Here is a 15,060-nt window from a genome sequence, read left to right as displayed (position 1 = left end):
CCCCACCCCAGGGCCTGCCCTAGCCCTTTCCCCGCCCCAGGAGAGGGGTGAGGGCAATGTGGAAAATGCTCCCAGTCTGTTTCTGGGCTGTGGGAAGATGGCCTGGGGCTAAATTGTTTTTTATTTAACGTGTGAGATTGAAATGTCTCCTTTTCTCCTCTCCCGGAGAACCCTGGCTTTCTCTAACTGGCTCATCCATAATCGCCAAGTGTTTTATTATGTTAAATCTGTAGCATCATAAATACTTATGAGGAGGATTTACATTTTGGAGACTTATGAAGAAATCAGTCCCCTGGGGTCCTGAGCCCTCATGAGTGGAGTGTGGGGAGGGAGCTGACAGCCTGAGTACAGCTGGCAGCCCTCTCCAAGAATCTCATGTCACTGTGACCTGCCCCAGCATCCTGTCACCTCAGCCATCCCCTGCTATCCCTTGTCCCTGAGCAGAACCACCAACCCCAGGGTAGCACTTGTCTAGACTTTCCCTAAAATTGCAACAGTGTTACCACCCCCTGGGTCACTGTTGGGGCTCAGATGGGAGAGGCAGAGAGTAAGGCAGTGTACCCCCATCAGTGGATGTGAGACGGGCTTGGATGGGCACATTTCATAAAGCTTCACTAGCATTGAAAATAGCCCCAGGCAAGATCCTTGAGGGCCTGGAGCCCATGCTCAGAGGCTCCAGCCAAGAATGGGTTCTGCAGCTGCTAATTAGCAGGCAAAGAGGAGACCTGTGCAGGTGCGGGACCTCATGGGGAAGCAGAGGCAGAGTGGGGCACTGCGTTGCTTTTGTAATGCATTGGGTGTTTACCTCCTCCTCTCCCACTCAGCCCTCATCTCCCCGTCTTGGGGGTGCCTGGGTAAGAAGCCCCCCAGCTCTCGCCACAGCAGCTTTCCTGTTCGAGCAACTATTTACCTTTTCGTGACAGGCATAGGGGAGCTTCCATGATGCCAGCCACCTTCCTGGGGTGGCCTTTTTCTGCACTGCTTCTGTGAGGAGGTGGTGAGAGGCAGAGGCCGTTCCCAAGGCTGGCTGGAATCTCTGCTGATGTTTACAGCTGTCGCCCTGCCACGCTGAGGGGGGCAAGAGGCAGAGAGCGACAGGGAGGTTGAGGCCCAGCGTGCACTGCTGATACCCCTTGCTTGTCAATTTGTGTGTCCAGCAGATACTTAACAGGTACCTGCCAGGCCCTGTGCCAGCCCTGGGGGTGGGAACGAGACAGGGCCCTGTCCTCACGGTGCTTCTCATGTCTCCTAGTCTGTCCTCAACCTTTTTCTTGCCCTGAGGAACTGCTAGAATTTTTGGGCATTTGTTCCCAGGCTCTCTCTCCACTTGAATTTTTTCAGATTTAGACTCATAAACTGGAAGAGACCTGAACATTCTCTTGTCCCACTGCTTCTTTTTCAGGATGAGGAACTGAGATTGAGAAAGGTCAAATATTTGCTTGGGGTCACACAGTGAATTGGTGGCAGGGTTGGCAGGGCTTCTACATCCTGACTCAGTCTCTGAGCCCCTGTGGCTCTTATCTTTGGGGTGCGTGGGGAAGCTCCAGCAGCTGGGAGAGTGGGGGGCACTGTATGATAGGCTTGAGTGTATAGGATCACCTAGAGCATCAGAGGTAAGGCCTGACTACCAGCCTCCAGGGCACCTGGTGTGCACTTAAAATCGATACTCTGGTCCCCCTGGGGTCTAGGTGCTCCACCTGGCTGCCCACCAGCTCCTGCCCAGGCTGAGGCCCCTGCAGACCCTAGGAAGTTATGTCTTGCTGTGAAGTTCCTCAGAAACAGACCCTGGAACAAGAATTCAAGTGCAAGTAGTTTATTTGGGAGGCCAAGGTAGGAGAGTGGGGAGACCAAGAAGGAATGGCAGCCAATAAAGGATGCATTATCAAGCCAGCTCCCACAGAAGGTGGCCCAGCTTCACCTGCCCAGAACTCTGGCTGCCAGTGTGGAACACACACCCAAGGAGGATGGAGCTGGGTATTTATCCACCCACTTCCCCAGCATTGGTTGAACGCTGCTCTTGGGAAGTATTGATTACCCGTCACTTGCAGCCTGCTTCCTGGTAAGAGGGGAGGGCATGTGGGCAGGGCACCCATAGCCCGGAGGTGGAGTTTCCGACCATGTCACTCCCTACCTGGAAACCCTGATGTGCCTCTTTGTGTTGAGTGGCACTCTTGGTAACAAGTAAAAGAGACACAAAAAGGATATTCTCATTCTTTCCCTGGAAAGTTAAAGTCAGGCCTGCCTTCATAATTGGATCTAGGGGAGTGCAAACATTCCCCAGGGCTCTCCTCACCCACTCTCCCTGGGCTCTGTGTGCATCTGCCTGGCTTCATCCCTAATGTGGCCTCTCCCCATGCAGCTGGCCAGCTGGTGACCAGCAGCCCCCGACACAGTCATAGCAGATTGCCAGCTTCTCTCCACCTTTGAGTCCAGGGACGACCCTGCCTGGGTCACATGCTAATCCCTAATCCAGTCCAGTGGCCAGTGGCGTGGGACACTCTGATCGCCCCAGACTGGGCCACGTGCCCTCATTTGTGGCTGGATTGGTGTGGACAATATGACTGGCCACCTCCGCAGGACAACTTGGCATGGAAGGAGTGCTCCTGAGGGGCAGGATGCTGGTAGACAAAGACTGCATGCCCACTCCACACCTCACCCTGAGCATCAAGTCTTGGCGTTTACCAGGTGGACAAGGCCCTCCAGGGCAGGGCTCTGTGTCTGTCCAGCCTCCTCCACTCCAATCTCACCTGCAGCCAGAGTCCATTTCAATTCCCTGAATGTGCTACGCTCTCTCTCATAAGATATGTGCACTTAGATCCAGACACATCTTACACTACAGCTTAAGTATCGCCTCCAAAAAGCCTATGAGATGCTCAGGGTGGGTTTTGTGCCCCTCAAATGTGTCCAGGATGTGCTGTGGCCCTGCTGATGGAGCACTTTGCACACTGAAACAAAATACTTGTCCATCTGTCCTGTGTTCCAGATGTCCTGTGTCCCAGGTGTCCAGCACAGTGCTGGACACACAGTAGTTTGGCCATCCATTTGTGGAATGAACACACCAGAGAGGAGGCGTGTTAGCAGACAGCCATGCGCTGGGGCTCAGCAGACCTGGGTCCACATCCCAGCTCCCCACGGACTCACACCACAACCTTGAACTATCCCTTCACTTGGGCTTCCTTCTACCCCTGACAAAGCAGAGGCAGCACTGGCTCTCCCTTCAGCCAAGGATTGGAAGGAAACTCAAATAGCCTGGGGCCACAAAAGCACTTCAAAAAAATTCTTTCCTGCCTTTCATGCTCATCATTTCGCACCTATTTATGTACATATTATTTCTTTCTACCTTTCAGGTCTTTCCTTTTCATCCAAAGGAAGTGTGTATATAACTAATCTGGCTTTTCTCCTAGCCCTCACCCACTGGTTAGCAGGAAACTTAACAAAACATCCAATCCGGTTTAAAGCTTAGTCTAATCTGATGATTTAAACAGCCCCTTCAAATGATGTTCTCTCTCCCTGGAATAAAAATTCAGTTTCTCAGAGAGCCAGGCTTCCCTGCTTCTGCCTGCAGTCAGTGTCTTGGCGGGTTGGGGGCTGGGAGGGGTGTACGCACATGCAGAAGTGGAGTAGGGATTGGGGGCTGGCTTTGGGCTGCACGAGCTTAGCATCAGCTGCTGTCCATGACAATTGAGACCATCACAGGGGCATCCTTCTGCCCTGGCCTCCTGTTCTGGACCACCTAGATTTCTTTCATTCCAGGGGAGGGAGTAGACTGTCACTCTGAGAACACAGACTGCAGTCAGACCTCCTGGGTTCACAGCTGACTGACCTTGAGCAAGTTCCTTAGCCTCTCTGAGCCCGGTTTCCTTATCTATATATGTGGGATAGGTAAGAATACCTATTTTGTAGAGCTGGTGTGAGAGTTCAATGAGTTAGCATTTAGAAAACACTTAGAAGAGTACTTGGCACAAATTAAGTGCTGTCTGAGTGTGTGCTGTGGTAACAGTGACGACAGGGTGATGACTTTCTTCCGTTCTCCCTCCTCTCCTCCCCCTACTGCTAAGTCTGGGGGGAAGGAGGCCCAGTGGGTGGTTGCTCTGTTTAACACTAGACAAAGCCAGTGGGAGCTCAGCCCTGTGGCAGGAGAACCAGGGGTCTTGCCTCAAGAACCCTCATGTCCTGTCTTTGAACCTTACAGCAAGATGGAAAGAAGCAGCATCCAACAGCATTTGCCCTGAGCTGAGCACTGCTCCCTGGCTCTATATCCTCCCCTCCGGAGACCCTCACAACCACCCCTTCAGGGAGATTGATTCTCCTTTCTGTTGTACAGATGTAGAGGCTGAAACCAGAGTGATTGAGTTGCTTATCCAAGGCCACACAGCCTGAGAGCTCAGAAGGCAGGATTCAGCCCCAGGCCTCCTGACTGCATAGTGGACGGTCCCAGCTACTGAGCACACCTGCATCATTTAAGAATGTTCACCAACCCCGGCCTGGCATGATGCCCAAGGGAGTCTCTAACCACTTCCAGTATCCTCACTTTAGGGTTCCAATTCATGTCCGTGTGCTGGCCTCGCTGACTGTCATGCTGGCCATCTTCGTGGTGATGACTGTGCTGGTGAAGGTGGACACCTCCTCCTGGACCCACAGCTTCTTTGCTGTCACCATCATCTGCATGGCGATCCTCAGTGGCACCTCCATCATCTTCAGTAGCAGTGTCTTCGGCATGACTGGCTCCTTCCCTATGAGGAATTCCCAGGCTCTGATATCAGGTGAGAGCTGGGGTCCAGACAGCTTATCAGGTCTGTCCACCTTGGAGTCATTGAAAGGAGACAGAGGTGAGCATGTGGTAGCCCTTCCAGAAAAGAAAATGAGTGTTAGGCGTGTCTCCCTGATCAATTATTGTGTAGCAAAGCACCCCAATACTTAGTGGCTTAGAAAAGTAACAGTCATTTCTTTTCCTCACAAATCTGCAGTTTACTGGAGTTGGCGGGGCCAGTTCTCCTCTGCTCCACGAGGTGTCAGTCAGGATAGCTCACCTAGGGCTGGAGGACCCACTTTCAAGATGGCATGCTCACCTGGCTGGAAAGGGGGTGTGGGCTGTTGGCTGGAAACTTAGCCAGGGGTGGGGCTGGGGCCCAGGTTCCTCTCCATGTGGACCTCACCATGGCCACTTGGGCTTCCCCATGGCATGGTGTCTGGGTCGCAAGAACCAGCATCCCAAGAGACCCAGGCAGAAGCATTATTTCCTTTGATGACTTAGCTGTGAAAGACATTTAGGGTCACTTCCACTATAGCTGTAAGTCCACCTGGATTCAAGGAGAGAAAACACAGACCACCACGTCTCAGTGGGTGGGTATGAAAATCATACTGTGAAAAGAGCAGGTGGGAGGGGACACGTAGCTACAGCTGCTTTTGGAAAATACAATCTGCCTACCAAGTGCATTTCCTGAACCAGTGTTCCTCTCTTTCCTCCCCTCCCCCCCCCCACCTTTCTCCTGTCCCCTCCCCTTCTCTTTATTTTTCCTTTCCCTGACCTTGTCCCTCTTCTTTTCTCCTTCTTTCCCCTCTTCTGTCTTTCTGTCTTTTCTTCCTCTCTAATTTTATAGAAGATCAACTATGTGTTGGAGATTCAAAGATGACAAGACTCAGCCTCCCAGGAGCTGATAGCCTAGTAATAAACTCCTCCATTACCCTGAACTTTGGCATTTTATGGGGGTGCCGATGTGTGACTTGGGTCAGCTCCTTTAACTGAAATTTTAATGCTAACCTGTCTGTTGTCTTGACCTTAGCAGTTCTGTTCTCTGACACAGATGTCTCAACAAGATAAAAGCGAGCTGGTCAGTAAGAATCTGGGCTTTCCCAGGAGACCACCACCCCTTAAAAAAAGACTCAGCTGCTCTGTTCAGTGTCTCTGCATATCTGTGTTGTGTGCAGGAGTGCTGTAAGCATTTGCCCACTTGAGAAGAATTTTGCAAAGAATCTGCTCTGTGCCCATTAATTGCTAATGAAAAGTAGTATGTGACAGGGATGACAAACACTAAAAGTGTATATCCCCTCCCCATTCCCACAGCAGTGCCAGACATCACTAATTGATCTGTATCTTTCCTCCTAAGCTTCTAAATCCTTCTCAGCATAGCCCTGGAGACAGTTATTATCAACAGAGCAGAGTTCAGATTTGAGCTCAAATCTGTTTGACATTTTTGATATAAGATTGGGCTTCTGGCTATATCCTAGGAGAAAACCTTTGGGCCTAAAATAGAATAAAAGTGGACTCATTGCTAAGTTTCCTGAGTACAATCCACATGCCCCTAGCAAAGCTTCAAGAAGGGCATGCCTAGGCTGAGGGAAGTGGCCACCAAACATTGGATTTAATCTCCTCTGTTACCCTGATCTCAGAGAGAAGTTCTTTCCCCTCATCTCCCTCCATCCTGCTGGAGGATGTATTTTTCAGTATAACAACCTTGCTGGCTACCTCTCCAGGAGTCAGTGACCAAACACACCGTTTATGTTGGCAAGGGGCCCTTCACGTTCATCTGGCCTCCCTCGAATCTTCCAGAGGAGACTTCTGTGACTTTAAGAAAGTCCATTTTTGAAAAAGTGGAGAAATCTAGTCCTCACACTTCAGTGTTAATTACCCTGGGTCCTAAGCCCTCGTCATCAGTGAGTGCAGTCCCCAGTGGGTGCCCACCACCCTGGAAGATCCGAGGTGCCTTGATCTCCCACTGGCCCCAGCGCCACCCACCAACCCCCGTTGTTTTCTGTCCAGAGGAGCCCATCTGTGAATTCTGTGTGTGGAGGCATCTGAGGAACAATTCATTTGTTTTGTACTGGTGTTTTTTTAAGCCCCTTATTTGCATATATTTCCATAACTGATGAGATAAAAGTAGGGAGTCATGAAGGATGAGCTCCCGGAGGCCTGGTTTGTTGTTGATGATAATATTGTAAATTCTCTACAAGTTGGGAAGAGAGAGAGGAAAATCAATAGGCAGTGATGCTAAGATCTCTTCCCTGGGGCAGCGGGGAAATGTCTTACTGAGTTTAACTGCAGTTCTTACAAAACACCCAGGTGGGGATTACAGCTTCTCAGAAGTTGGCACCCTCTTGGCAAAGGGTTTACCCTGTTGTTGCTGCTTTGATGTAGGAAGGACAGAAATATCCAAACACCTCATTGGGAATCTGAGAAGATTTATATGGCACTTCTCAGTGCCAAGCACTATTCTACTTTACATGTAATGATCCTTTTAATCTTCGTATCTGCCCTAGGAGGTTGGTCTTAACATCCCCATTGTACAGATGAGGAAATGGAGGCACAGAGAGGTTAAGTGACTTGCTGAAGGTCACACAGCTAGAAGTGCAAAAGCCAGGATTGGCCTCAGATGTTTTGATTCTAGGGTCTATGTTCTTAATCACTATGCTAACTTTCATATCTTTGCCCTCCCTTCAAATCCCAACCTCCAGTCCCACCCAGGCTAATAGAACTCATATGGAGAAGACTGGGGAGCAAAGGGCCATGGGCCGTTCCCTGCAGAGCCACAGAGATGTCGGGCAGAGTGTGGGTGAGGCAGTGAGGAGGGGCTTCGTGGTGGGCGAGGGCCTGAACTGTCCCTCTCCGCCTTCTGCTCCAGCAACACTGGGCAGAAAAGTGGTGCCTGGTCAGAGCTGCCACGCAATGACAAAGCAGTTCATACCCCCATGGACCAGTTTGCTGTTTGCAGTCAGTGGCCTTCTTACCTCTTGGAAAATCAATATCCTGATCCTCTAATGCAGGCAAATCCATCCATGCAGCCAACTAACCCTGTATTCACCAGGCACTTACTGTGTTGATCCCAGTGGACTTTCCACATATTCAGTGTTTTTTTCCGCTCACTGTCTCCATTTCCATCCCACTACAGTCTCATGGGGAGAGGGGATAGGACAAGTGTTAGCCCCATCTTCCAGGAAGATAAACAGAGGCAGAGAGGAGTAATGATCTGCTCACATGTGTACCATGTGTAAGCTTTGACTCAAGGCCAGCACCACTTGACTACCCACAGTTGTCAGGGTTCAACAGAGAAGAAAGACAGCTCTGCTTCCCAGAAGTGACTGTGTGATTGTGGCAAAGAAGGGGGCTGGCACCCCAATCCCAAGAGATCATTTACAAAGAGGAACTAAAGGCCATGGAGCTAGTTCCTGGGGAGCAGTTGCTCTACCACTTGTTTTGTGGTGGCTCCCACACCCCTAAAAGTCCTGTGGAGGTCCAGGAGGCGGTGTCCCTCCCAGGACAGAACAGTGTGTGTGCCATGCTCCCTAAGGGCATCATCCAATATGGCATCTTAGAACTTGCCTGGAAGAGCATGCCCCAAGCTGATTGACACCTCACCAGGAATTGCCCTTCATCATTGCTCCTAACCCCTAATTTGGGACTGGAGGGACAGGACTTTTCATTCTCACCTGGAGAAAGGCCTTGTCACCAGAATCTAGCCCTTTATCCCCACACGGAGGTAGGGCCATGCCAAAGCCCTTTCCCTACCCAGCTCCAGAAACCAGCTTTTATATGTGGAATAAAAGGTAGGTTCTCATTAAAAAAAAAAAAAAGCAGCTAGCATTTGTTGAATGCCCACTATGTGCTGGGCCCTTTCTGAACATCATCTCAGTCCTGAAAGCAGCTACGCCAGGCAGGTGTCATTGTCGCAAATTTATTGATGAGCAAACTGTGGTCCCAAGAAGTCACATTAGCCCCCAGGTCACAAGAGCAAGTGGCAGAGTCAGGTGTCAGATGTACATCTGTTTGGCTCCTGGCCCCATGGGTCCGCTCGGCTAGGTTGTGCTGCCTCCTCTATTAAGTAGCAGAGAAAGGTGTGGTGTCACATGGGCCACGTGTCAAAGCCATTGGCAGAAGAACACATGCCATGTGGTGGGACAGTTGCATGCATGGGAGCGTGTGTATGCATGCAAGAGTGTACGATAGCGTGGTGTGAGCATATATGAGTATGTGTATGTGTGAGAGTGTGTGGTAGTGTATGTGTGTGTGATAGGGTATGTGTGCAAGCATGTGAACTTGTATAAGAGTGTGTGATAGCATGCTGTGTGAGTATATGAGCATGTGTATGTGTGTGAGTCTGGGTGTGTGCACGCGCGTGCACATGGGTACGGTGCCACATCTGCTGTGGGGTACAGGGTAAGCTCCGCGAGCTCCTGGGTGGACAGCACAGGGGTTTCTAGCTGGGAAGGACACCCCGGATCGCCAGCCTCGCTCGGAGGCAGGGGCAGGGCCATGCTAGGACAGGCCCTGAGCCTCTTTCCACGGTAGGTGGTGGGTGGTCCGGGCTGAGAGCAGGGAAAGCCCCTCTGAGATGTCTGGCCCTGGAATCTAAAATGCCTGACCCACTAGGGGTCAGTAAAGAGAGATGGAAGGTCAAGGGTCAGAGGTGAAACCCGGAAGCAGTTGGAACCTTGGAGGCCACTTGCCGCCTCAGGCAGCAGCCTCATTGCCAGCCCAACAGGGAGGAGCTGGGCTCGGGACACCCTTGTCGGGTCAGAAAGCTCAGGGCTGCCGGACCACTCGGTGTCTGCCAAGGCCTCAGGGTGCTGTGAGGCCTGCGGCGTTTTTCTCAGCATGGAGAACTTTTATTTTGGTTCTGTGAAGCCCGAGCAGAGAGGGCAGGCCTGAGACTAGGGAGGCCGGCCCCGGCCTGACCGCGTGTGGTGTCCCACGCTCTCCGCAGGAGGAGCCATGGGGGGCACCGTCAGCGCCGTGGCCTCGCTGCTGGACCTGGCGGCGTCCAGCGACGTGACGGACAGCGCCCTGGCCTTCTTCCTGACGGCGGACGTCTTCCTGGCGCTCTGTGTCGGGCTCTACCTGCTGCTGCCGCGTCTGGAGTACGCCAGGTGAGGCCCGCCGCACGCTGTCCCCGTCCCTCGCGTTCTGTGGAAGCTGTACCTTTATACCATCTACGCGCGGTCTTCTGGCCTCTAATTAGAGGTCGTGTTTGTTTCCTGGTTTGCTGCCATCTCCCTGCTGGAAGGTGATTCCCCCTGAGGGCAGAAACTGTGCATTTTGTTTGCTGCTGTATCTGCTGTACCCCTGCCTCAGGCTGTGCCTGGCTCCTGGTAGTTGCCCAGCAGGTTGGCTGGGCTGGTGGGTGTGAGAAGTGGGCTTTGTGCCGCAGCCCCAAGCGACTGGGGTCTGCACGTTTTCCATGACAGAGGGCAGGTGGCCGAGGTAGGACCTGAGGCCCCATAATGGTGAGTAGTAGTTCCTTGCTCTGCGCTCAGCCCAGCCTGAGGGGATGTCGCTCTTTTAAAGCTTACACACCTGTTCCTTGTCAGGGGCAGCACTGTGACTTGTCATGACTTCCCACCACTTGCGAGAAAACCCAGCTCAGAGAGGTTGACATACTTGCCTGAGTTCCACAGCCCATCCACAGCAGAATCAGGATTTGAGCCCAACTCCAAACTTGGGTTTTTAACTCCTGTCTCTCGGGGCCTCTCTCTACCCTGCAGGATCTCTTGCCTTAGCCTCTCTCCTGTTTTCTCTCTCTCTCTCTCTCCTTCCTCCTTTTTCTTTCTTGCTTCCTCCTGCTCTTGAAAAAACAACCCTTGACTTGTTCTTGCATGTTATTCTTTTCAGTGCCTGTTCATATCCATTGTCTTATTTGATGTGGGAAAGGCAGGCATTATCTCCCCCATTTTGCAGGTGAAGAAACTGAGACAGAGAAGGCCTGGTGATTGGCCTGTGGTCCCATGTGTGCCAGCGGGTCCTGGCTCTGCCCACCCCACGGGGGCTTGTTTGGTGTGTTGGCACTGAGCTAAGCAGTTGATGCGTACATTTTTTTCACTTAAGCTGTATGACAATCTTGTGCAGTTTTTACTGTATTTTCCCATTTTATCGATGAGGAAACTGAGGCTTTGGAGCATTAACAGATATGCCCAGGTTGCTCACCTGCTGAGTCATAGGCAGGCGTTGGAACCCAGTGCTGTTTCCACTGCATCATGCTGCATCCCTGGCTTGCGACAGCCAGCTCCTTCCTCACCACTCATTCCTCCTGTTCCTGTGAGAGTTGCCTTGTTAATCCCGAGTCCCCTGCCTTCACCAGAACCCCAACTCTGCTGGGGCAGGTTGCTCTCCCCAGTTAGAGGATTGTTGTAACTTCAGCTGGCCTCCGTGACCTTGGGGGGATAAAAGGGGACGGAGTGATGATACCGTGTTCCCACTACCAAGGTGGCTACAGACCCACGCGCCTGCCTGTCCCCTCCCCTGCCCCTTCAGGGCTGTCATCAGAAACTGCCCAGTTGTGCTGCAGGATAATGTCCCTGTGATTCACGGTCCCCCCACCCCACCCCATATACTGCCTGGCACCGTGTCAATGTTGATTAAATTATTCTGAGTCACTGAATAAACAGTAGGCAGAAGGTTCCCACCACTTCTGTTGTTTCCCTGTGTCCTGTTTCAGAGAGCCTCACACGAGCTCTTTCTGGTGGGGTGGCCAACCTTCCTTGTTTGCCTGGGACTGAGGGGCTTTCAGTGCTAAAACCAGGACAGGTTCACCCTAGCTTTTGGTCTCATTGAGCAGGCCAGAATCCTTTCCAGATGAGCATGTGAGAGAGAGAACACCCAGGGCTCTGCCAGCCCATGGAAGTTTCTATTTCTTTGTTGAGTAACACCTTGGTCAAGATTTCTGGGTTTACAGAGACTCATCTGAGGACGGAGCTTTGCAGCTGTGCTCCCAGAGCTGCTCATACTAAATCTTACTGAAAAGGTAGCCACAGGTGCTGCACCCAGGAGGGCTAGACTGGGCTTCCCCAGCCCACTCAGGACAAACTGAGCCTCATGTAGTTTTGGAGGCTGCTGACTACAGTAGGGTGAGATGGGACAGTTAGATGTGGAAGAACTTATGAGGAAGAGCTTCGACCAGAGGAACTTGGTGGGGAGCTTCCTCAGGGCAGACTAAGGCAAGAACCTAATGCCGAGCAGAAAGGGAAGTAAGATAGTCCTTTCCTTAAATAGTGATGGGGAAGGTTTAAGGCCCAGCTCAGCATCACATGGAAAAGTAATACTGGGGAGGAATCCTCCCACTGAGTCACATGTTAGCAATCTGTAGGCTTTTAGGATGGGAGGACTGGCAGGGTTCTTAGAAGCTTACAGCTACAGAACCCCTCCATTTTATAGAGGAGGAAACTGAGGCCCTAAGAGAGGAGTACCATGCTTAAGGTCACAGGGAGAGGCAGAAGTAGGGCTGAAACCAGAACTGATATCACCTACCTACAGTTCTCTCCCTCCCCACGTCAAGTCTTCTGCTTGAAGTATGTTAATACAGTTAGCTTACGTCTCCTGGTTTTTAGGCGCCCAAGGCTCAGGTCACACAGCAAGGCAGAGATCCAGGCTTTTCAACTTTGGTCAGAGTAGCAGAAATTGAAAAAAGCTGATCATATTCAGTGTTGAGGATATTGGGGAAGAGACACTTGTATAGGCTTATCAGCTCTTTCAACAATTATGTTTTGGAGGGTTATTCCGTGACTGGAGATTTAGCTGAAAACAGCTAAACATGTCCTTGCCCCAAGGAGCTGTCCTCTGTTGAAGGAGACAGATGATAAACCAGTCACCTAACACAATGATTATAAATTATGGCCAGTTCTTTGAAAGAAACAGCTCCCTTCATGGAGATTGAAGGGTCAGGTTACTTTAGTTAGGGTGGGTAGGTGGTACAGAGCAGAGATAAATTGGTTCTACCTACTGTAGAGCAGTTTATCAATATCTATCAAAAATTGTAAAGTACAAACCATGTGATCTAGCAGTTCTAGAAATCTGCTCTACTGGAATACTAGCATAGGTGTGCAAGAATTTGTGTATAGGGATAGTCATTGCACCATTATTTGTAGTAGAGAAAAACTGGAGCTAACCTAAATGTCCATCATTAGGGGAGCAGTTACATTGTATATCCATACAGTGACATACCCTGCAGTGTAGAGACAGAGAGCCATGTGTCTCCGGGTGAAAGGATGGCCACAAGATACGGTTCTTTAGGCAGTTGTCTGTATGCATGTATGTATAATAGCTATGCATGTATTTAGGTAGTTATGTAATGTATTTATATATGTTAGTTATATACTTAGGAATTACATGGTTGGAAAAAGTCTTATAGTGTATATATATAGTTTGATCCCACTTTTGCTTAAGAAATGTAACTGTGTGTGTGGTGTTTGCACATGCATGGAGCAATATACATAAGATTTTTTTTGGCAGGAGGTGGTGGTGATTAGGTTTGTTTGTTTGTTTGTTTAATGGAGGTACTGGGGATTGAACCCAGGACCTCATGCATGCTAAGTACACACTCTACCACTGAGCTATACCCTCCCCCGGCACCAGACTTTTAATGGTCAGTGCCTCTAAGGAATGAGGCCAGAGGTAGGGGGTGAGAATTCTTATTTACCTATGTCATTCCTCTTCTGCATTATTTGGGTTCATCACATCAAGCATGTGTTACTTTTATAATTTAAGATTTTAAATTACTCTGATAATTTAAAAAATAAATGCTACTTTATCTCCACCCCCTCCCCCCCCCAAAAAAGAACCTAACAAAAATAAGTAAATAAGTGAGCCAAGACTGGAGCCCAGGCACGCCATGCAGTGACCAGTGCTGGTTTCCTCTGTCCCTGCTCGTGGCACGGCCACCACCACAGGACAATGCACTGGAGTCCAGCCTTCCAGGCTGCACCAGGACAGGCAGGCCAGGGACAGTGTGGGCCTCCCTCTGGCTGCCCTGCCGCACATGTGTCATCTGAGGCATCCCAGGACTGTGGGCCATCGGGAGTTTAGGCTTTACCTGCTGGACCTGAAGATCCCCCCCCACCTTGTCCCTGGAAATCCCAAGGGACCCTGCTTTCCAGGCCCTCTGACCACTAGCCTCTCCCCTGCAGGTACTACATGAGGCCTGTTTGGCCGGCTGTGTTTTCTGGTGACGAGCAGATGCCCCAGGATTCTGCCAACCCCCCTTTGGTGGTCCCGGGATCCAGTGACTCCCCAACACCACCTCTCCGCCCCATCCTGAAGAAGACGGCCGGCCTGGGCTTCTGCATCATCTACCTCCTCTTCATTACCAGCCTCATCTTCCCTGCCATCTCCACCAACATCGAGTCCCTCAACAAGGGCTCAGGCTCGCCGTGGACCACCAAGTTCTTCGTCCCCCTCACCACCTTCCTCCTGTACAACTTTGCCGACCTATGCGGCCGGCAGATCACAGCCTGGATCCAGGTGCCAGGACCCAAAAGCAAGGTGCTCCCAGGGCTCGTGCTCCTCCGGACTGGCCTCGTCCCCCTCTTCATATTCTGCAACTACCAGCCCCGCGTCCACTTGCAGACAGTGGTCTTCCAGTCTGATGTGTACCCAGTGCTCTTTACCTCCCTGCTGGGGCTCAGCAACGGCTACCTTAGTACCCTGGCTCTCATCTACGGGCCCAAGATCGTGCCCAGGGAGCTGGCCGAGGCCACAGGGGTGGTGATGACCTTTTACCTGTGCTTGGGCTTGGTGCTCGGCTCAGCCTGCTCTACTCTGCTTGTGCACCTCATCTAGGAGAGGGCGATGACTGGACCTCGGTGCCACACAATGCCTGGGAGCCTGGGCGAGACAGGGAGGAAGTGCCGGGAGGGCTCAGGCAGCCTGTGGGAAGCCTGGAGTTGGGCTCTGCAGAGAGCAGAGCATACCCAGGCCTCATTGTTCCCAGGAGCTGGTACCTGCGCCATGTGCTGGCCAGGCCAGCACTCCAGACACTTTACCAACGTCCTGAGACGTTTGAGGACCAAAAGACGCCCGAATAAGACACAGTTACAAGTTACACCAACAGAAAGCTCCTTGATGATGATTACATTCTGCCTGTGGTTATTCCCTCTTGGGAACTGTGCTGCCAGTGTTCAGCTCTGAGTTGTTATAGGGCGAGTACCAAGACCCTCTGCAGGATCTTTGTCTTCTCCCAGCCTCACTCCTTCCAGCTGATGGCAAGATGTGAGACTCCTTAGCCCCCCCTACAGAGGGGGTCCTAAGACCCAAGCCTGTGCAGACCCCTGCTTTCCACCAGCCAGACTGGGAACCCT

General features: G+C 51.4%; 1 protein-coding gene across 3 annotated transcripts in view; it reads left to right on the top strand.

Annotated features, from left to right (window-relative positions):
- Positions 1–14,834, top strand: part of SLC29A3 (solute carrier family 29 member 3) — a 40,990-nt gene extending 26,156 nt beyond the window's left edge. For all 3 annotated transcript variants that reach the window (XM_031461119.2, XM_031461118.2, XM_031461117.2), the window contains 3 exons: positions 4,537–4,763; positions 9,699–9,861; positions 13,891–14,834. In XM_031461119.2, coding sequence (XP_031316979.1) covers positions 4,537–4,763; positions 9,699–9,861; positions 13,891–14,542 — 1,042 coding nt within the window. In that variant the 3' untranslated portion in view covers positions 14,543–14,834. The remainder of the gene's footprint in view (positions 1–4,536; positions 4,764–9,698; positions 9,862–13,890) is intronic.
- The last annotated feature ends 226 nt before the right edge of the window (positions 14,835–15,060 follow it).

The sequence above is a fragment of the Camelus dromedarius genome, chromosome 8, assembly GCF_036321535.1.
Source record: "Camelus dromedarius isolate mCamDro1 chromosome 8, mCamDro1.pat, whole genome shotgun sequence".
Classification (NCBI taxonomy): Eukaryota; Metazoa; Chordata; class Mammalia; order Artiodactyla; family Camelidae; genus Camelus; species Camelus dromedarius.
The sequence above is the reverse complement of the archived record's forward strand: the minus strand, read 5'-3'. Positions and strand labels throughout refer to the sequence as shown.